The sequence below is a fragment of the Heloderma suspectum genome, chromosome 4 (assembly GCF_057233095.1).
Source record: "Heloderma suspectum isolate Gila_16-S chromosome 4, 16-S_ref, whole genome shotgun sequence".
NCBI lineage: Eukaryota > Metazoa > Chordata > Lepidosauria > Squamata > Helodermatidae > Heloderma > Heloderma suspectum.
In genome coordinates, this window is record NC_139461.1 from 166,441,701 (window position 1) to 166,465,284 (window position 23,584).

Sequence of the window (23,584 nt, forward strand, 5' to 3'; positions counted from 1 at the left end):
GTATATCCATAAACATTTCTTTTGTTGCACAGTCACCTCAGGTTAAATCAGTTTTGCAGATTTGTAAATTGCTCCAAAACCATGCAAATCCTGCTTACTAGAGGGGCTAGTGGGATGAGTGCAAATACCACAGGCGATCATGCTTCTATCATAGCACCTTCAAAATGCTATTCGCTTGTTAAATCCCTGACGCCCAACAGGAGACGCTTTGGACAAAACTATAATGATAGATCCCGTGGAGGCTGGTGGCTCCGATTTTGGTGGGGCTTTAAATCCAATCAGGGTTTCATCAGAACCACCCAGAACCCTAAAGGAACTACCCAAGATGCTCAACTGTATCCCCAAAATAGGTTCACCACCTTTAGAATTCTGGGTGGTTCTGACTGAAACCCAGAATGGATCTACAGCCCTACTAAATGAGAGCCACCAGTCTCCACTGAACAAATCCGTTCTCAGTAATCAGACAGCCAAACTCAACAACACCCAATCTTTAAAATATTTACGCAAAATATGAAGAAGCTTGTCCAGTAGTCTCTGGGCCTTCAGCTTGATATTGGTCGGGGTTCTTCTGGGTGGTCATGTTGCCTTTCTGTGTTTCGTAAAATTGGCTGTAATATTGTTGTGTCTGTGAAGCTTCCCATAACGGATAATGTGACTCTGGATCTTATCATCACTCCACCAGACATCTGTCTGCACAGGAAACTCACAAGCAGCCCTGACCCTGGATATGGGAGTACACTGGATGCATTCCTGCTCTGCGTACCGATTAGGAAATGGGGGTGGGAGGGAGAGGGGGTGGTCATCCTGATCTCGTTCCTTGAGCTTCGGCCTCTCCCTCCATGTGAGCACAAAAGACTTACCTGTCGTATCGCTGCTGCTGGTTGCCTCCCCTCTAGGTCCACCTGTGTGAAGTGGAGGGAATGGAGAAGTTTGTGGACAAGGATTCTGTTCTGGACAGCAACATGAGCGAGCCTGTCCTACTGGCTGTGAAAATGCTGCGCGCTGATGCCAACAAGAATGCCAGGTGCTTGCGCCATGTGGCACGGGAAGCGGGAGGCAGTGCGGCATCCTTAAGAAAGGCTGCTGCAGGTTCTTTACCCCCATGAGAACCCTCAGCTTGTCTTACACACGTATATGCAAGCACCTGAACGCTGAGCCAGCCCTCGTTCTTGCCCTTTCCCTCATGCTTTAAGCAGGCAGACTGCTTTTGTTTTTAAAAAGTGCTATTTTTTAAAGAGGCACATATGGAGGCTTGTATAGTTGGTCTTCTCCTTACTAAAGCCATTCACAAACATTTTAAAACAGACACGAAACATCTCCAGGAAGGAGGGAATGGGGGTGGATGTGGGAGTGACTTTGAAAGCGCGAGCCAGTTGGTAGCCACTTGGTAACCACTTGGTAGTTGGCAGCCACTTGGTAGCCAGTTGGTAGCCAGTTGGTAGTTGGTAGCCACTTCATAGCCACTTCTGTCTCCCTTTCTCTAGCTCAAGCTGAACGTGCAGAAACCCTTCCGAACCCTTCTATTTCCAGAGCTTGCTCCAGGACAGAAAAATGTACATGTGTTTGAGAGCAGTGGTGACACTTTCAGCCATCTCTCTAGCCTTCAAATGTTACACCTGTCTTCCCTACAACTTTTTGGTGCTTGCAGTGCGGCACCTTGGATGGGGAGCCCCTGTGAACCAAGCAGCTTACCATTAAGAGTGGTATAGGGATGATAAACAGCCATAGTTGGAGACACCGTATTGCGGTGGTTCCAGTCCTTCCTCTCCGGGTGTAGCACTGGGAGAGGAGGTTTCAGACCCATGGCCACTCACTTGTGGGGTGCCACAGGGTTCCATCCTCTCCCCGATGCTATTTAACATCTATGTGAAGCCGCTGGGGGCTATCATCAGGAGGTTTGGGGTGCGGTGTCATCAATATGCGGATGACATGCAGCTCTACCTCTTGTTCAAATCTTCACCAAGGTTGGCCGTAGAATCCCTGTCCAAATGTCTGGAGACGGTGAGTGGCTGGATAGGGAGTATCAAGCTGAAGCTGAACCCTGACAAGACTGAAGTACTTTTGGTGGGAGACAAGAGGAGGCTGGGGGATATTGACCTGGTGTTGAATGGGGTACAGCTACCCTTGAAAGACCAGGTCCGCAGCCTGGGGGTCATTTTGGACTCCCAGCTGTCCATGGAGGCTCCGGTGTCAGCTGTGAGCTGGACAGCGCTGTATCAACTCCATCTGATACGGCGGCTGCGCCCCTTCCTTCCTGACCATCTGCTCCCATCGGTAGTACATGCCCTGGTCTCCTCTCATTTAGACTACGGTAATGCGCTCTATGTGGGGTTACCCTTGAAGACGGTAAGCTGCAGCTATTACAGAATGCGGCGGCTCGCCTGATTAAAGGCAGCCGCCGGCAAGATCACATCACTCCAGTGCTGAAGCAGTTGCACTGGTTACCAGTTGTTTTCTGAGCCAAATTCAAGGTGTTGGTTTTGACCTTTAAAACCCTATATGGTTCCGGCCCAGCCTATCTTAAGGAGCGCCTCCAGCAACACCAGACAGGCCGCTTAACAAGATCAGCCTCGGATGGCCTTCTCTCTGTCCCATCAGCCAGGACAGCTGACTGGTGGGGATGAGGGAGAGGGCCTTTTCTGTGGTGGCCCCCACTCTGTGGAACTCCCTCCCTAGGGAACTCCATCATGCCCCCTCTTTAATGAGCTTCCGCCATGCATTAAAAACGTGGTTGTCCAGGAAGGCATTTGGAGTGGGTTAGGGTATTTTAGAAAATGTTTTTATTGTAGAATTCTATAATAACAGTTTTAAACTGTTTTATTATATGCTGTACATCGCCCAGAGTGGCTGGGTGACCAGCCAGATGGGCTGTTAATAAATAAATAAATAAATAAATAAATAAATAGTTGGGAACAGCTAGCTAATAAGCCTAGCAGGTCCCAAGGAAGGACTTATTTTGGCCTGTACCAGAGAGATGCAGTGCTGTTCACCCATCCATGTTTTATGTTTACTTGGCCCATTCAATACATTATTACAGCCATTGTTGACAGTTATAGCTTATTATGTCACAGTGCTGCAGGAGGAGTGAGAGAAGTTGCTCCTGTTACAATTCCCCCAACTATGCACACCTATGGGGAGCACCTGACGCTGTAGCAATTGTTGAAGCTAAGCACGGGGGGAGCTGATCAGTTCCTGGATAGCAGACCACTGGAGGCCCCACATAATTTTTTCCTGAGCTTTCTAAAGCAGGAGTCAGGTGAAGCTGCCCTGTATGAAGTCAGGCCACTCTGGCACACAGAGGCTCACCAAGTTCTCAAGCTGAGGCTTTTCCCATCCTGAGGCCCGTTTAGCTGGTGGACTGAACATACCACCTCCAAATAATTCAAATCTCATGGGCTCTGTTGCTGATCCATGCCACCACCACCACCACCCCACACGTTTCAGTGTCCTGCTGGCTCAAAACATGGAGGAAGATGGGATTTGAACCCACAGGCACAAGAGCACAAGCTGGGAACAATTGTAGCAACTTGAACCACTGTACTACACCCGTTCGTACTGCAATAGTACATAAATCACATTACAAATATTCTCTCCAGCATCTGAGAGCCAAGCTGCATCGTGACTGTTGTGATGTGCTGCAGGACTGGGCCACTGCAGGTGGGGAATCAAATGCTTGAATGCGCCCTCACATTTAAAAAATTGCCTGCATATACGAAACAGGCATGTCAGGGAAGAGACTGTAGCTGAGCCTTCACCACCCGGACATGCTACTAGTTTTGAATGTATAGCAGGTTGTGTGCATGTGTGTGATTGTTGAAACAAAGGAGCATTTAAAATTTGATCCCTCAAATTTTACTGAATCCAGCACTTTGCTCTGAATCCAGCAACTACCAAGTTCTTTGACCGCTTGCCTCCCATTCATTTCAATGGGGCTTGTGCTGAAAGACTTCTTGGTGCATTGTGCCCCTTGTTAATTAGTATACGTGTGGGGACAGGGCTTTCCATTTGTAGTTTTGGCCTCAGGCACCAAAATGTCCTGAGTGGGGGGCAAAGAAAACACAGCAATCCTTTGCCAAGGCTGCCTGCCCTCTTCAAGGTTTAAATAACCTTAACTAAAACAACCCAGAAGGTTCAAGCCATTTATAATACTAGTACTACTTGGCATTTACATAATGCTTTTGAATGTTCCAAGCACTTTGCATACATTATATTGTTGTAATCCTTAACAGAACTCAGTGAGGTAGGTTAGCATGCACATATTGCCGGGGGGGGGGGGGGATAGGGCCAAGAGTTTGCATGCTCACAACAGGGGAAATAAGCCACTGTGGATTATTTCCCCTGCTCCACATGCGATGGGGTGGGTGCATAATTACCCTTGATGGTGCAGCTTACCATGTCATGTGAACCCAGCGAGGGTGGCTCATTGCTGTGGTTAACAAGCCACCCGGAACCCATGGGCTGTTTTGGGGTTCTAGGGTAGCTTATTCACGATAGCAACCAGTGACTCTCACCGGGGTCACATGACATGGCAAGTTGCACCAGTGAGGGCAACTATGCATATCACCCTGGCATGTGACACGGCACACACGGTGGGGGGAATAAGCTACGGTGACTGATTTCCTCCACCATGATTGTGCAAACCGGACCAGGCTAGCCACTAAGTTGATGGCAAAGGTATAATTTGAGCCAGAGACTTACTGGGCCAGATTGCACAATTGCAAGGTGGTTAACAAGCCACTGTGGCTTGTTAACCACCCTGCATGTGCTAATTGTGTGTCAGCCAGATTTGCATAATTGTCCCTCGCCGGTGTAGCTTCTTGCGACATCCAAACCTGGTAAGGGTGGATGGTTGTGGTGGTTAACAAACCACCTAGAACCCATGAGCTGTTTTGGGGTTATTGGGTGGTTTCTTAACCTCCCCACCCACCCATGCCCGCTGGGTTCAAACATCACAACAAGCCATGCCAGCGAGGGCTAATTCTGCAAATGCGACCAGCACACACAGGGTGGTTAACAAGCCACCGTGGCTTATTAACTATGCTGCAATTGTGCCAACCAGGCCACTGATTTGCAGCTGTCTTTTGGGCACCTCGCCACACCAGTTCCCATGGCTGAGCATAGTAAGGCACCACTAATTCCACTCCTGTATGACTTCTTGTTTCTGGAAGGAATGACTTCCTCAAAGAGATAAAGATTATGTCCAGGCTGAAGGACCCCAACATCATCCGGCTGCTGGCTGTGTGCATCACCGATGACCCTCTCTGCATGATCACTGAGTACATGGAAAACGGTGACCTCAACCAATTCCTGTCTCGCCAAGGGCTCCAGAGCTTGCCAGAGAGTTCTGCCCCATCTATCAGGTAGCCAATAAGACAAAAGGCCAATCCAGACATTGCCTCCTCTGTTTGGAGGCCTCGTGTGCATGGCAACTGTTCCACATTCTAGTTGCATGAGGATCTGAGCTCAGGCTCTGTGTGTGTGTGTGTGTGTGTGTGTGCGTGTGCACACGCGTGTGCGTTTATATAGTGCTGTACAAAAGGGCTCAAAATGGCACCCCTTGGTTACTTTACCCTCAGCCTAAGACTAGAGAGGAGAGTGTTCTAATTACCCCTAGCTCTAACCAAGCATCCAGCTTGGGCTGTGGGAAGGGGAGAAGACCTTGGTTCTCACTCATTTAATCCCTCCATCTTCAGCAGTCTTAGCTGTTCCCAGACTTTTGCCTGCTGCCCAGGCTTCCATAAGCTCTCTGTATAATTAAGCTTAAAATCTAAATGTTGACAGTGGGGAGACAACAAATCAGAGGGCAAAGTGAAAAAGGTAAGGATCACAAGGAATCAAGAGCAGGCAAATGCATGTCTTTATTGGTTATTGCATTTATATCCTGCCTTTCTTAGATGATGGGACAGGGGTTCCCAGGCAGGCTTCCATCCAGACGCTGACCAGACCTGCTTAGCTTTATGTTGCTGCATGATGTACCTTCAGACTGTGCTGCTGGATGCATGTTTAAGCTTTGTTAATTGGGGATGAGGATTAAGGGGTTTCATAGAAAGGCATTTTTGGAAGGAAGAAAGAAAGGGGGCTTCACGTAGAATGTTGTGGGAGGATATTCGGTGCTTCAGCCAGAGTAATTTAGATTTGTCCCAGGCCCAACATCAGCACCTGGCATAGCTGGGCAAATGCCAGGTCCCATGGGCCCTGGAGAGCTCACTGGGGCTGATGCCAGAATTTTTTTGATTAAAAAAAATATTTAAATTAAAAAAAATAAAGCCAGCACTGAAAAAAGAAGTGCCAGCTTATGCAGCTGCCATTTTCTTGCTCTGGGGCATTTGAGAGAAAGGTGGTCGTGGCTGCTGCAGGGCTGCCCAGCCCAGTGTGTCTCCTTTCAGTGCCTGGTATTGAAAGGGAAAAACAGTTGGCCTGGTCCAGGCAGGATCCCATTTGGGCTGGATTAGCCCTTTCTTCCCATGCTGCTTTCCCACCAAAGATCTCCTTCTGAAGCAACTACTTGACCCAATTTTTTAAAATGATGTCATTAAAAAAAAAAACAAACCCAGGGCAAATGGCTGGGGTGGGGAGGATTTTGGCAGAGACCTGTCATGAGATAAAGGATGACTATTCCCTTCCCTAGCACCATGGTCCCAATCTGGATTGCCTCCCAGCCCCTCAGCTAGAAAGAGATGTGACCAATCTTAAGCATGTTATTTAAAAATATGTTATTTAAAAACATGTTTGAAGTCATGTCTGGTTTGACATAGAATCATAGAATAGTAGGGTTGGAAGGGGCCTATAAGACCATTGAGTCCAACCCCCTGCTCAAGCAGGAATCCATGTCAAAGCATCCCTGACAGATGGCTGTCCAGCCTCGTCTTGAATGCCTCCAGTATGGGAGAGCCCACCACCTGGAGAGGTTCGTCATATGAGGCTGAAATCCTGCATCCTTACTGGGGCTTTCTGCTTCCAGTTTTTTTGTGGGATTTCGATGGGCTCCTTTACAAGGGGGACACATGATTTGAATGGAAGACTTCCTTTCTCGGCAATGTTCTATACGTTTCATTATGCAGTGCCGTCTAGTGGCTGTATTATAGCACAACGCCATCATTACAGACTGTTGATATCTCGCATTAACATTTATTATCAGCTTATCGCCTAGCAGGATAAAGCTCAAAAAGCGCGGGAGATGCTCTGGAGGTTGACGACGTCATGTAAAGGACCTGCAAACCTCCGTGAGTGACCAATCACGAGCATGCAATAAAAGTCTCGTGTAGAAATGCTTGATATCTGTAAAGAATTGTGAACCCATCTCTTTTGCTCTGGGAGGCTGTTTATTGTGTGTTGTTCCCAGTCCTAGCTAAGCCATGGGCCTCATTCCTCCTCTTACTGCCTTCAGCTATGCCATCCTGAAATTAATAGCCACGCAGATTGCTTCTGGCATGAAATATCTGTCCTCCATGAATTTTGTTCACCGAGACCTGGCTACACGCAACTGCCTGGTGGGGAAGAATTACACCATCAAGATAGCTGACTTTGGCATGAGCCGGAACCTCTACAGTGGGGACTACTACCGCATCCAGGGCCGGGCTGTGCTCCCCATTCGTTGGATGTCCTGGGAAAGCATCCTCCTGGTAAGCCTCTTGCATTTTGCACTTTCTGTTGGGATTACTGGCACCGAGGCACACTTGTGCGTGTGGCCATGTATTGAACGCGCTCTTGTTGTAAATTACTTGAGTTGAGCAATAAGCGGCAGCTAGCATTAGTCATTAAATAGTCCAAGGTCAAGAAGCCAAGAGTATCAGTCCAAAGCCAAGGCAAACAACACCAAGTACAGGGACGCGCTGAGGAACAGTCGGAGTCGTTCTGGGTTCGAGAATAATCAGAGCTAGGTCCAGGAGCTGGCAGGAATGTTTTCTGCTATGGATGAGCATCCACCATTGCTTCCAGCACCTGAACTGGCTTTGAAGCTTGTCTTTGGCACAGAGGCTGATTGACAAGTGAGGCCAGCTGGCTCGAGCTGCAGACATCTTCCGCCTGCCCATGTGCTGGGCCCCTCCTCAAACACTCTCAGGCTCCCTCGTGGAGCCCTGCCTGGACCGAAAGCGGGTGAGCCACTCCTCCCTTCTCCTTCTGTTGTCGTGGAGACAGGGCCTCAGACTGCTCTAACTCCTCACCAAATCGCTCAGGAAGACAGCCCCTAGGAGGGGAGTGGTAGATCTGGTGAAGATCTGAAATCTAAACTGCAGTTTCTCTGAACAATTCCAGCTGTGCTTCTCCACCAGAGAGGGACTGAAAGATGAATAAAAGTATCTACCACAGCCTGAAAAATGTGTAGATTTGTGTGTCTGTTCATCTTCGGTCATAGTTTGTTTTTTTTTCTCCTGGAGGCCAGTCAAGTCTTTGGGAAACTGTGCATCTCTGGATGATTGCACATGCATTTTCTGAACTGTGCTCTCTGTCTCTTTCTCTCTCTCTCCCCCTTTCTCCCCCCCACCCCATTTTTCCATCCAGGGGAAATTCACCACGGCAAGCGATGTATGGGCATTCGGCGTGACACTGTGGGAGACTTTCACCTTTTGTCGTGAGCAGCCTTATTCTCAGCTGTCAGATGAACAAGTAATTGAAAACACCGGAGAGTTCTTTAGGGATCAGGGGCGGCAGGTATGGAAATATGTGAATGGAAGTGAGAGTCATATATTTACAGAATAATAGAAAAATGGAAAGGTGTCAGATTATCTGATCTGCTAGGGATCTTATACTTCAAGCACCTGTAACTGCTTTAGCTGCAATCCTATACCTGCTTAAGTGGGAATAAGTCCCATTGAGCTAAATGAGATTTATTTCTGAGTAGACATGCACAGAATTGTGCTGTTAATATAACAATACTGAGTTACTATATCACACTTTTTCTGGGACCTTTTCTACACGAGGCTGTTAATCAGCTGCATCTACTTTTGTTTTCGTCGCAGAATTGAGATCAGAGCAGTACATGAAGACCGTTTCCTTGCCTGCTTTTCTTCTACAAAACCTCTATGTGGCACTGTGGTATAGTGGAATAGTGTAAATACACAAGTGAAAAAAGCAGTTTCTTTAGCTTTTACAATACTGCATTTTTCCTGCTCTTAAAAAAACTAGCTGAAAGTGCTCTTTAGACACAGAAGTGAATCTGGGGGGCAGGGTCTACAACATCATCTAAAGAACTCAAAAAGAACAGGGAATGATGAGCACACCACACAGCCACCGCTGCCATCACCTTCAGGGGATTATTTGGCACTGCCTGGTTCGCCCCTCTTAGAAACGGCCCTGGGGAAACAGCAGGAAGAAATAGCCCCTTCCCCACTGCTTTCCTGCTCCCAAACGCAGCCTCTGATGCTGCCTTTCAGTTGGTTTGGTTTTTAAGGGGGGGGGGCTGTTCACATGCCTCTCATGTAACGTCTGCTTTGATCCTGAGATATCCACAAATGGATTTTTTTCCAGGCTGGCTGATGAATGGAAGAAATTCTTAAATTCAAAAGAGTCCCAATACTGGCTTATATCCATTAAAAATAAATTCATACAAAACAATAGCTAGGGTGCATCCAGCCCGGAACTCTTTCATGGGTCAGGTCAGTTTTTCCCTTCACTAACCAAGTACGAGTTACACACATCCTTCCTCCTCCTAGAACTGTGAGCTCTGTTTTTAAATACTGCTAAATTCCTAAATTCGAGAGTGAAGTCAAGTGGGCCTTAGGAAGCATTAGTAACAACAAAGCTAGCGGAGATGACAGTATTCCAGCCGAGCTATTTAAAATCCTAAAAGATGATGCTGTTAAAGTGCTGCATTCAATATGCCAACAAATCTGGAACACTCAACAGTGGCCACAAGACTGGAAAAGGTCAGTTTACATTCCAATTCCAAAGAAGGGCAACGCCAAAGAGTGTTCAAACTACCGCACAATTGCGCTCATTTCACATGCCAGCAAGGTGATGCTCAAAATCCTACAAGCTAGGCTTCAGCAGTATGCGAACCGAGAACTACCGGAAGTACAAGCTGGGTTTAGAAGAGGCAGAGGAACTAGAGATCAAATCGCCAACATTCGCTGCATCATGGAGAAAGCAAGAGAATTCCAGAAAAACGTCTATTTCTGCTTCATTGACTACGCTAAAGCCTTTGATTGTGTGGATCACAACAAACTGTGGCAAATTCTTAAAGTGATGGGAGTACCAGACCACCTTACCTGTCTCCTGAGAAACCTGTACGAGGGTCAAGAAGCAACAGTAAGAACCAGACATGGAACAACCGATTGGTTCAAAATTGGGAAAGGAGTACGACAAGGCTGCATATTGTCACCCTGCTTATTTAACTTATATGCAGAGTACATCATGAGAAATGCCGGGTTGGATGAATCACAGGTCGGAATTAAGATTGCCGGGAGAATTATCAACAACCTCCGATATGCAGACGATACCACCCTAATGGCAGAAAACGAAGAGGATCTCAAGAGCCTCTTGTTGAGGGTGAAAGAGGAGAGTGCAAAAGCTGGTTTGAAACTCAACATTAAAAAAACGAAGATCATGGCATCTGGCCCCATCACTTCCTGGCATATAGAAGGGGAAGAAATGGAAGCAGTGACAGATTTTACTTTCTTGGGCTCCAAGATCACCGCAGACGGTGACTGTAGCCATGAAATTCAAAGACGCTTGCTCCTTGGGAGGAAAGCTATGGCACACCTAGACAGCATAGTAAGAAGCAGAGACATCACCTTGCCGACAAAGGTCCGTCTAATCAAAGCTATGGTTTTCCCAGTAGTAATGTATGGCTGTGAGAGCTGGACTATAAGGAAGGCTGAGCGCCGAAGAATTGATGCTTTCAAACTGTGGTGCTGGAGAAGACTCTTACGAGTCCCCTGGACTGCAAGGAGGTCAAATCAGTCCATCCTAAAGGAAATCAACCCTGACTGCTCATTGGAAGGACAGATACTGAAGCTGAAGCTCCAATATTTTGGCCACCTAATGCGAAGAGAAAACTCCCTGGAAAAGACCCTGATGCTGGGAAAGACTGAAGGCAAAAGGAGAAGGGGACGGCAGAGGATGAGATGGCTAGATAGCATCACGGATGCAATGAATATGAACTTGAGCACGCTCCGGGAGAGAGCGCAGGACAGGAAGGCCTGGCGTGCCATGGTCCATGGGGTCACGAAGAGTCGGACACGACTGAACGACTGAACAACAACAACAACAACAAAATTCCTAAATATTGCAGTTGCACCCATCCTACCTTCATCCCCCCTTTATATTGTATTGCATTTATATTGTATTTTATGCTGTGTTTTGTGGTTTTAATTGTGAGCTGCCCAGAGAGCTATTGGGTGGTATAAAAATAAATACATAAGGATTCAGTGTTGCAGGGGGGGAAAGGGAGAGTTAGACATCGGAGGGAGCAATCACGAAGGAGGAGCAATCCTATGGCCACTAGACACTGTCTAGAGGGCCATAGGATTTTTCGGTTTCTGGGAACCCTGCCCCCTCCACTGCCCCCTCATAGCTGATGCAGTTCTCTCCATGCCGGGGGGTCCTGAGAGCAGGGAGGGGAGGAGCCTGCGGAAGCCGCGGCACGCGGTTTCCTAGGTGCTTCCCTCCCCCTTCCCAAAGCTGCACCTAGACAGCTGAAATCGGCTGTCTAACCAGAACATGGTGGCGAGGATCCTGCATTGGATACTTGGCAGCCTCTGACTTTGGAGGCTGTCAACTATCTCGATGGGACTGCACCCTTAGTTATGTTTACATTCTGGGAAAGATCAGTTATTTTTTAATGGGAGCATGGGTGAATGAGGGGAACGAGTACATGGATGCAATGAAGCATAACATTATTTTTTATGGCTCCAGTAATAAAGGAGGAGGATCAGAACAATGGCTGGGAGGGGAAGAATGAGAGTGTGAGACTTCTCCTAGGACCATGAACTCAGCCTCAGTTCTCCATCTCTAAATGGGGGGAAATTATCTTCTTCCATACAGTTGTGAGGATGAATACAATAAAGACAAAATGCACTTTATGAACTGAAGAACTATATAAATGATGAGTAGAACTATTAGCACCTTCTTAATTTTGTTATTATAACACAAAAGAGCAACTTTTTGTATTTTTTGCAGCATTGCATTCACATGGAACAATAAACCAGGATTCTGAAGAATATTGGCTTATAATGAAGGGGCTGCATGCTGGTCTATACAGCCCACTCACTCCTACTTTGCTCCTCCCTGCTAGTACAATGACTAAACAAACCAGGAATTGGAAGCGTAGCTTGTTGTCCAAATCAGGGATTTGTTGCTCTCTCTACAAGCCAGAATCATGAAGCAAGATTTGTTCTTGGTTTATGAATCCTGGCTTGTTTGGAAGCAATAAGCCAGGGGCCCAGTTTGAATGACACACTAAACTTCCTGGTCATTTAGGAACACAGCCCTTCAATTTGTAATCTTTTATGACCCCTCCAGTACCACAATGCTATTTCCACCACCACCATCCCCATTTTGTGTTTATATATCTTAGTTCTTTTCTTTCTAATGTATACTACTTGACATTTGTCTTTGCTTAAGTTAATGTTTTATTGCTTACACTTCAATGCACCAACTTCTCCAGGTCATTCTGAATGCTTAGAGAAGAAAAGGTGTTGATTGTTTTTAAAATGTACCCAAGGCTTGTATGATCATTGTAAATGTTTTCTACCTCGCTGCAGTTCAAACTTCCAGATGCCTGAGTTTGGGAGTAAAACACTCAGTTAAAGCTTGTTTAACAAGGACTCATTCTTTATAGTTGGCACAATCAAGCTGATAGGGCCACTTGGATGCCCCAAATAAACACAAACCATGGGGAAGAACTGCTTTAAGGCCTAGAATGCCGCTCTCTGTTCCCTTGTTTGTGCTTGAAACCCCTCTCAGGAAAGTAACCAGCAATCTAGGAAGACTCTTTCATGAAACATAGGTGCAGAATTGAATACCCTTAACGTTATTTGAGAGAAGAAGACAAAACTAGCATAAATAGTTGCATGATACAGAATGGCTAAAGGCCAACCTACACATGACATGGGAGATCTGTGATTGGATCTGTGGACATCTTTTTCTTTACGTAAAAGCAGTAAAAACGTGTGTGTGTGTGTGTGTGTGTGAGAGAGAGAGAGAGAGAGAGAGAGGGAGGGAGGGAGAGAGAGAGAGAGAGAGAGGGAGGGGTAGGGGGAGAGAATTGGATTGAGGGGCCACAGCACTGGAGTAGAGATTTTTAAAACCCATTTCCTCTGCAGCATTTCCCCGATTTAAATCTATCCCCTCTGAGAGGCTCCCCCACACACACGCACGCACACGCGTGCTCACATGCACGCGCACACAGGAATGGGAACCAGGCCCCAGCCAGTTTGGGCTGTCCCACTAGCAATGTCTCCCTTGCCTGGCAGATCATGTTACCACCACCACCTCTGCTGCTGTCGCCACCCCGATGGCAGATCTTGACTTCGAGCAAGGAAAGGAGAATGCTGGGCCTAGGGTCAAATTCTCCCACCAGCCATGAATCTCACTGCACAGCTTCGGATAAAGTCATTCTGTCTCTCATCCTAACCTAACGTCATTGGGTTGTTGCAAGGATACAGTGGGGTAGCACCTTGTAAAGCATCCTGAACTCTTTGGAGGAGAGATACAAATGTGATAAATAAAATGATAATTATTAAATGGACTAGATTGCCTTTAGCTACTTTCCAGGTTCTGCAATGACATGCCAGAAATGGAATCCCCATGAACACAATGTCTGCCTTCTGCTTCTAGTGCCTTTTGAGAAATAATGGGTCTGTCTTCAATATCTGCTGTTTTCTTTTTTCCTTTTAAGACCTACCTTCCACAGCCTACATTTTGCCCCGATTCTGTATATAAACTAATGCTCAGCTGCTGGAGACGAGACACCAAGGACCGCCCCTCCTTCCAGGAAATCCACTGCCTCCTCCAAGAAGCAGCCACTGTATAGTGATGCCTTTCCTTCATCCCCCAAATGCTTTGGACCATCCCACCCCACCTGCCCTCCAAAACCCACACTTAGAACTGAAGCCACTTCACCTGGACTCACCATTTCCTTCAATAGCAGAGCTGGGACTTGAATCAGCCACCAAAGGAAAGAAAAGAGAGAAGCTGGGATCTGACCAGGTCTGTCACATAACCTTATTCAAGGTGCTGTGTTTTGGACTGGCAAAGACTGAAAAAAAAAGTTATTTATCTTGTAAATGAATGGTTTATGCATGGATTTTGTCTGTGAAAGGGAAGAGGAAAAACATGAGGTATTCTTCTTTCCATGAGGAAGAACTTGAGATGTGTCCTGAGACTGAGGTGGGAATAGGTACAAGTACTTAGCACTTCAATACTTCATGGCCAAAGCTGACTGTATGCTGCAATTCTGTGGGAGTACAGAATGTGGCACTGGACATAGAATTTGGCTTCTTTAGAATCTCAGCTTTCACTACAACAGGTTTCTAGTCCTTATTGCTACATATATATGCTTGAAAGTGCGTGGACAATGTCTGCCAAACTCTCAGACGCCAGAAATGTTGCTGAAATAGATTTCCAGTGGTTTGGGACAAGGCTTCAGGGCCCTGCATAACTCTGCCTGACTAGCAAACCCAGAATTAAGCATATAAAGTTGTGCAAGTTGGTTCAATGTGCACACTTTACACAGGCTGCAGACCGTAGCTGTACTGGGTGCAGAATTCTGATTGCTTTGTGCAGCATTTAGTGTGGTGTAGATGAAGCCCTGTTTATGCCATTTGATATCCTGCATGAAATATCAGAATGTCCTCCCCTGTATGTGTGCTGGATCTGGAGCTCACAGGTCTTGTACCCTCCCCACCTGGTCCCACTTTGTCTCCTCCCAGTGTGCCTGGAGATTTGAAATACTGTGTGTAGTTGTGGTTGCCCTTGTCTCAGAAAGGATAACATTGGGGGGGGGGGCGCAGGGGGATAGTGCAGAAAAGAGTGACCAAAATGATGGAGTTGGAACTCTCCAGCTCCCTGGGGGGTATGATATTGATTCATAAAAATATGCATGGTGTGGAAATGTGGAAAGAGATATTATTCCCCATCTCTCATAATGCTAAGACTCATGTGATCATGCATGGGCAGTAGTTTAACCACTGACATCAATGGGCAGTAGTCTCAGATTACACAAAAGGAAGTATTACCCACAGTAGATAATGGTGGGCTGCCATTATGCTGTGATTATGGGCGGTGTCTTAGAGATGGCATTAAAAGGGTTTAGACAAATTCATGGAGGAGGAGGAGGAGGAGGAGGAGGAGGAGGAGGAGGAGGAGGAGGAGAGGTCTAAGGTAAAGGTAAAGGTGTCCCCAACCAGTCGTGTCCGACTCTAGGGTGTGGTGCTCATCTCCATTTCTAAGCCGAAGAGCCAGCGTTGTCCGAAGACGCTTCCGTGGTCATGTGGCCGGCATGACTGAACACCGAGGTGCACGGAACGCTGTTACCTTTCCCGCCGAAGCGGTACCTATTTATCTACTTGCAATTTCTTGCTTTCGAACTGCTAGGTTGGCAGGAGCTGGGACTGAAGACGGGAGCTCACTCGGTCACGCAGCACTCGGGTCTCAAACTGCTGTCCTGCCGACATTCCGATCTGCAGTTCAGCGTCTTAACCACTAAGCCACCAATAGTTATTAGCTGTGACAGCTAAAACAAATATCCAGCTTCAGGACTGGCATGCATATCTCCAAATGCCAGTTGCTGAGTGATGGCTGTTGCCTTCATAGCCTACCCATGGGCTTCTGGGAAGCCTCCGGCTGTCCCCCCCTTGGAAACAGGTCACTGGACTAGATGAGCTTCTGGCCTGATCCAGCAGGCTTTTCTTATGGGGGCACCTCACATATTACCCAGGCCTTCCTTGCCCTCCCTGTCACATCCTAGTCTTCTTTCATCTCTACTACTGCTGAGCACCAAAACCTCAGGCACCAAAGCAGGTTGAGGAAGCGGAGAAGGGTCACTCTTTTGCTTCTACAGAATAGCTGCCTGGGATCACCTTGTACAGCCTTCCCCGAGCTGGAGCCCTCCAGACGTTTTGGACCACAACTCCCAGCATTTCTGAGTATTCTGACCCCATGCTAGCTGGGGTTGATGGGATTTGAAGTCTAAAACATTGAGGAAAGCTGGTCTAGTAGCAAGCCCGTTGTCTACTGAAGAAGCAGATTAAAAGTTTTAGGAATTATTGGCCAAGCAGGGTGAACTTTGCTCTTGGACAGTGACAATGGAAGATGTGTAGACTGAACTGGGATGTCCAGTTAAGAAGGAGAAAAGGTGAATTGTGGAATGTTGGCTTGTTGGACAGCTGTTCAACTATCAAGGCAGCATGCAGTAGTTGTGTATGCGTTCTCCAGGTGTTTGGGGGAGTTTGATTGCATTTGGAACCTAGGAAACACACACTCTGAAATATGGGAGTCTGTCTCCAAAAAGGTACGGTGGGGATTTTCCTGTGAAGCTCACAGACAACTCTCCACCTTACCTGGCCATAGGGTCTCTGAGAGTGAGGCAGTGGAGGTGTGGGTAGCAGGAGGTGGGTTGCTTCTTGAAAAGTGCAGGCAGTAGGGAAGTTGTTGTGATGGCTGAAGTGCCCCTACCATGAAGGAAGGCAATGTTCAGGAGGTCCATTTTGGACACCACGAAGGCTGATTGGATGTTACCAATTTTGACAGCTACTGCTCTTGTGCAGTGCCTTGGCATTTCAGTAAGGCCTGAGCAAGAGATCAGGGTTACACACTGGAGGCAGTCAGGTACCAACCAGGCCCATCGTCTGAAATGGTGGAGGCTGATGGCTCCGATGTCAGTGGGATGGTGAATCTGCTCTGGGTTTCAGTCAGAACTCTAAAGGAGCTCTCCAAGGTGTGCCCCACTGACATCAGAGCCACCAGCCTCTAGTGGTCTGAAAGCAGCTGAGCACCAAGTGAGACATGATGGTGACAGCCAGACAGCCATGCTTGTATTTGCATGTGTCTGCCCCAGTCACATATAAAGCAAGATGAGGGAGAGGTCTGATTTTACACCGAAAAAGGGTGTGTGGGTGACAGGATCGGAACCCTTTCCCCTCCTTTACATTACCTCCATGTATTCTTCCACCCCAGACATTTTTCTCCCCAGCCTGGCTCACTTTTGGTATTAGAGCAAGGCTGGGAGAAAAGCACCTGCAGTCACAGAGTGCAGGCAGTTAACCTGGGAGAGAGTTCAGCTCCCTTTACCTGCATGTACCTTTTCTTATAAAATTAGCGTAGCACCACCACCACTTTATATACGAAAGGGGCAGATAAGCAAACAAATGTGACTGCTCCTGTCCTGCCAAATTTGGCTGTCAGCCTGTACCAACTTGCTCAGATTAACGAGCCAGGCCATATGAAGATGTTTTATAGGGCCAGGTGGAACCTTATTGGCCCCTTTTGTCATGTGACTCCTTGGCCATCTGCTATTGAAGCACAGTAGATAGCAGATCCCTCCTTTGGCAAGAATGGCACAGAGAACGTGTCCATCCTACTGCCAGATTCCCAGTGCCTTACAGGACTTCCCAGTGGGTTATGCCCCATATTAATTAACAGGAGAGGGCTGATCTTTGGAATGTTTGCTTCAGGTGCCAAAATGTCTTTGGCTAGTCCTGTGTTAATGGTGGGGTGCTTTTTCTTTTTCTTTTGCAAAGTTCACTGAGGCAAATCTGTGGTCCTCAGTAGTTTCAAATTTGGAAACCATTGGCTTCTCATTCTTCTGGTTGTGGCAAGAAATATGGAGTTGTGACTACAATGCTATTGCTCCGATGTGATGATTTGCAGGAATGGGTTGGGAGCCATCAGTGAATTGCAAGAAAAAGTGGAGCATAATAAGGGACTATTATGGGTGACTAGCTACAGCAGCAGAGTGTGGGACCAACCAATGGGTCAAACTATCTTGATGGTTCTGTGAAATCCATCTGGGAACCACAGCTCTAAAAGTACAGTTCTCAACAGGCGATTGTGGGCAGTAGATAAGAGAGAAAGACAGACTGCTCTCTGAAACCCCAAGGCCAATTTGGTATGTTTTGTCTGGGCTGAGAGATGGAATGACATCCATTCACTTCCCACCCAGATATGGGAGGCTTGTTGCCCAGTTTCACCAAATACTATGCTAATAGATTTTGCTAAAGCAGATGGACCATCTCTCTCTCGCTCCCTCTTGGCACTGCTCTTCACTTCCTTCAAATCTGTTGTGCAAGGAACCTTAAATCATGTTTTGTGGGTCTCCATGGCTAGTCTTCCTCCCTTCTCCTTTGATCATTGGCCAAAGATGAGAAGAGTGAGCCCCACTAGCCAGGCTGTTTGTCTTTATGCTTTGAGAGGCTCAAGCATTCCAAGTCATCTTTTCTGTTTGCTTACTAAGATGCCAGTGTCCTTAAAGATTTAGAGGCCAGCACAATTAGCTGGCTTGCTTCTATGTGGTTTGCTGTTTCTTGTTTAATAGCATTCAGCTTGTTTGTATCTTATTACTTGCTCCTTTACGATGCACTTACAGCAGTTTTTATTCAGCAGTACAATTTACTCATGTTGTACCAACAAACCACATGGGCGTAGCTCATTTCTGGAATCAAAACTAGGCAGGGGTGGGGTGGGGAGGGGAGGAATTTGGGCAATTCAACATGGGGAGAAAAAATGAGGGAAGATTCAGATCTCCTTACCTCTTTTGATAAAATAGACATCATCACCCCACTTTATACATCAATGTTGTTGTTGTTTATTCGGTCAGTCGCTTCCAACTCTTCATGACCTCATGGACCAGCCCACACCAGAGCTTCCTGTCGGCCGTCGCCACCCCCAGCTCCCCCAAGGTTGAGTCCGTCACCTCCAGAATATCCTCCATCCATCTTGCCCTTGGTCAGCCCCTCTTCCTTTTGCCTTCCACTTTCCCTAGCATCAGCATCTTCTCCAGGGTACCCTGTCTTCTCATTATGTGGCCAAAGTACTTCAGTTTTGCCTTTAATATCATTCCCTCAAGTGAGCAGTCTGGCTTTATTTCCTGGAGGATGGACTGGTTTGATCTTCTGGCAGTCCAAGGCACTCTCAGAATTTTCCTCCAGCACCACAGTTCAAAAGCATCTATCTTCCTTCGCTCAGCCTTCCTTATGGTCCAGCTCTCGCAGCCATACGTTACTACAGGGAATACCATTGCTTTAACTATGTGGACTTTTGTTGTCCATGTGATGTCTCTGCTCTTCACTCTTTTATCAAGATTTGTCATTGATCTCCTCCCAAGAAGTAAACGTCTTCTGATTTCCTGGCTGCAGTCAGCATCTGCAGTAATCTTTGCACCGAGAAATACAAAGTCTGTCACTGCCTCCACGTTTTCTCCCTCTGTTTGCCAGTTATCAATCCAGTTGGTTGCCATAATCTTGGTTTTTTTGAGGTTTAACTGCAACCCAGCTTTTGCACTTTCATCTTTCACCTTCGTCATGAGGTTCCTCAGCTCCTCCTCACTTTCAGCCATCAAAGTGGTATCATCTGCATATCTGAGATTGTTAATGTTTCTTCCAGCGATTTGAACTCCAGCCTTCGCTTCATCAAGCTCAGCACATCGCATGATGTGTTCTGTGTACAGGTTGAATAGGTAGGGTGAGAGTATACAACCCTGCCGTACTCCTTTCCCAATCTTAAACCAGTCCGTTGTTCCATGGTCTGTTCTTACCATTGCTACTTGGTCGTTATACAGATTCCTCAGGAGGCAGACAATAGATGTTTTTCTGAAACTCCCTGGCTTTCTCCATTATCCAGCGGATATTGGCAATTTGGTCTCTAGTTCCTCTGCCTTTTCTAAACCCAGCTTGTACATCTGGCAATTCTCATTCCATGAATTGCTGGAGTCTACCTTACAAGATCTTGAGCATTACCTTACTGGCATGTGAAATAAGTGCCACTGTTGGATAGTTTGAACATTCTTTGGTGCTTCCCTTTTTTGGTAAGGGGATATACGTTGATTTTTTCCAATCTGGTGGCCATTCTTGTGTTTCCAAATTTGCTGGCATATGGCATGCATCACCTTGACAGCATCATCTTGCAAGATTTTAAACAGTTCAGCTGGGATACCGTCATCTCCTGCTGCCTTGTTATTAGCAATGCTTCTTAAGGCCCATTCCACCTCACTCTTCAGGATGTCTGGCTGTAGCTCACTGACCACACCGTCAAATCTATCCCCGATATTATTATCCTTCCTATACAGATCTTCCGTATATTCTTGCCACCTTTTCTTGATCTCTTCTGCTTCTGTTAGGTCCTTGCCATCTTTGTTTTTGATCATACCCATTTTTGCCTGGAATGTACCTCCGATGTTCCTAATTTTCTGGAAGAGGTCTCTTGTCCTTCCTATTCTGTTATCTTCTTCCGCTTCCGCGTATTGCTTGTTTAAAAATAATTCCTTATCTCTTCTGGCTAAGCTCTGGAATTTTGCATTTAATTGGGCATATCTCCCCCGATCACTGTTGCCTTTTGCTTTCCTTCTTTCTTGGGCTGCTTCCAGTGTCTCAGCAGAGAGCTATGTTGCCTTCTTGGTTTTCTTTTTCTTTGGGTCGTTTTTTGTTCCCACCTCCTAAACAATGTTGCGAACTTCTGTCCATAGTTCTTCCTGGACCCTATCTACTAAATCTAGTCCCTTAAATCTATTCTTCACCTCCACTGCATATTCATGAGGAATATTAGTGAGCTCATATCTAACTGATCAGTGGGTCTTCCCTATTCTCTTTAGTCTGATTCTAAATGGTGCAATAAGAAGTTCGTGATCTGAAGTACAATCAGCTCCAGGTCTTGTTTTTACCGACTGCATAGATGACCGCCACCATTGGCTACAAAGGATGTAGTCAATCTGATTTTGGTGTCGACCGTCTAGTGAAGTCCATGTATAGAGTCGTCTCTTAGGTTGTTGGAAGAGAGTATTTGTTATGCACAGTGAGTTGTCTTGGCATTGATAAAAATTTGTATCAGCCTATGTCCTGCTTCATTTTGTTCTCCCAGACCATACTTGCCTGTAATTCCAGGTGTTGTTTGACTACCCACCTTAGCATTCCAGTCTCCTGTAATGAAAATAACATCTTTTTTTGGCGTACTAGCCAGTACGCCAAAAAAAAAAGCCAGTACGCCAAAACAACTAGCCAGTGGCTAGCGTACTAGCCACTACACCACCACCACCACTGGGGAAGAGGCGTGCTTGCTGCTGCTGGGCCTGCCGCCGCCGCTACCACCGCCACCAGGCCTTCCCTTTGGACTCCTGCCTGGCATTTTTAAGGGGATTTTAATTGTTTTGTTTGTTTGTTTTATTTTGTTGGGGGGGATTTAGTTGTGTTTTATGGGGTGGGTAGCCTGCCTGATAGGCGGGAGCGAGGGGGCATGTGTCCGCCTGATGGAGGCAGTGGGGGGAGTGTTGGGGGCCAGAACATACCGAGGCTGGGCGGCAGGCGCTGGCGGAGCGCTAGGGGCAGGCCATGCCAGGTAAGGGGAACAAGGGAGAGATGTGTAGTATCTGTCCCCTGCTCCGGGCCTGTCCAGAGCCAAAGGATGGCTGGGAGAGGTGTGACCCCATCTTCTGGCCTTCGTTTGCTGCTCTGCAATGCCAGGTCTGTTACCCAGAAAACCTCCCTCATCCATGACATGATCCTGGATGAGGGTGCAGACCTGGCATGTATTACGGAGACCTGGCTGGCCGAGGCTGCTGCTCCAACCCTTGCAGCCATGTGTCCAGCTGGATTTTCGTATGCACAGCAGCCGAGGGCTGGGGATCGGGGAGGGGGAGTGGCTGTTATCTACCGAGAGTCCTTGGTCTTCACCAGACCCCCTCTCCGGGAGACCAAGGTTGTTGAGTGCATGTACTGGAGGTTGGGCCCGAAGGGCAGTCTGGGGATTCTGCTCGTGTACCGTCCACCCCGCTGCACGACTGACTCCCTGGCCGAGGTGCTTGAGGTGGTCTCTGATGTGCATGTACAGTCCCCTAACTTACTGGTGTTGGGGGACTTCAACGTACATTCGGAGGCCATCCTCACAGGAGCACCTCGGGACTTCATGGAGACCATGGCCTCCTGGGAGCTGCACCATATTCTAACTGGGCCCACCCATGTAGCCGGTCATGCACTAGACCTTGTGTTTGTTTCTGGAGAAGCGGGGAGTGATCTAGAAGTCGGGGGTATATCCACCACCCCCTTGTCATGGTCAGATCACTATCTGGTGATGTTGGACTTCTCGGTTCCACAACCCCTCCGCAGGGGTGGAGGACCCATTAAAATGGTCCGCCCCAGGTGTCTTATGGATCCAAATGGATTCCTGAACGCGCTTGGGGATTCTCTGGGGCATGCCAACGGCCACTCAGTCGAGACCCTGGTGGGTGGCTGGAATGCCACAATCACCGGGGCATTAGATCGGGTGGCTCCGAAACGCCCTCTCCCCCTGAACAGGGCTCGGACTGCACCATGGTTCAATCCGCAGTTACGAGCTCTGAAACAGGAGGTGAGACGGCTAGAGCGCCGGTGGCGGAAGTCTCGCTCCAAAGACGATCAGACACGGGCTAGAGCTGTATCTTCAGCCTATCACGTGGCGGTGAAGGCAGCAAAAAAGGAATATTATGCTGCCTCCATCGCGTCTGCAGAGTGCTGCCCCAGGAGGCTGTTCCAAGTGGTCCGGAGCCTGGTCGGTCCTGTGGCTCCGGAACCACTGGAGCATTCTAAGGCCTCCTGTGAGGCTTTGGCAAGGCACTTTGCAGATAAAATTGATCAGATTAGGAGTGTTACTCCGCATGCTGTGGATACAGTTAGTGAGCAAGAGGCGGCCTGTGGCAAACCGGTTTTGTGGGATCGGTTCCAGCTTCTTCCTCCTGATGAAGTGGACAAGGTGCTTTCATCTGTAAGGCCAACCACCTGCTTACTTGATCCTTGCCCATCTTGGCTCATTATGAGCTGCAGAGAGAGACTGGGTGAAGGGATCAGGGCGGTGGTGAACGCCTCCCTTGAGGAGGGAGTGATGCCATCAGCCCTCAAGGAGGCAGTGATAAGACTGCTCTTAAAGAAGCCCTCCTTGGATCCTCAAGTTCTGAACAACTTTCGCCCAGTCTCAAATCTGCCATTTTTGGGCAAGGTGATTGAGCGGGTGGTGGCGGTGAAGTTGAAGGCACACTTGGAAGAAACTGATTATCTAGACCCATTTCAGTTGGGCTTCAGGCCTGGGCATGGGACAGAAACGGCCTTGGTCGCCTTGGTGGATGATATGAGGAGGGCTCTGGATAGGGCTCCTTCCTTGTTCTCCTCGACCTCTCAGCGGCTTTTGATACCGTTGACCACGGTATCCTCCTGGACCGCCTGGAGGGGTTGGGCATTGGAGACACTGTATTGCGGTGGTTCCGGTCCTTCCTCTCCGGCAGGTACCAGAGGGTAGCACTGGGAGAGGAGGTTTCGGACCCGTGGCCACTTACTTGTGGGGTGCCACAGGGTTCCATCCTCTCCCCGATGCTATTTAACATCTATGTGAAGCCACTGGGGGCTATCATCAGGAGGTTTGGGGTGCAGTGTCATCAATATGCGGATGACACGCAGCTCTGCCTCTC

General features: G+C 47.7%; 1 protein-coding gene across 1 annotated transcript in view; it reads left to right on the forward strand.

The window, feature by feature from the left end:
- DDR2 (discoidin domain receptor tyrosine kinase 2) overlaps window positions 1-14,226 on the forward strand; it is an 81,788-nt gene extending 67,562 nt beyond the window's left edge. The window contains exons 13-17 of the mRNA XM_084851135.1: window positions 897-1,024; window positions 5,169-5,360; window positions 7,388-7,622; window positions 8,503-8,652; window positions 13,841-14,226. Coding sequence (XP_084707261.1) covers window positions 897-1,024; window positions 5,169-5,360; window positions 7,388-7,622; window positions 8,503-8,652; window positions 13,841-13,975 — 840 coding nt within the window. The 3' untranslated portion in view covers window positions 13,976-14,226. The remainder of the gene's footprint in view (window positions 1-896; window positions 1,025-5,168; window positions 5,361-7,387; window positions 7,623-8,502; window positions 8,653-13,840) is intronic.
- The last annotated feature ends 9,358 nt before the right edge of the window (window positions 14,227-23,584 follow it).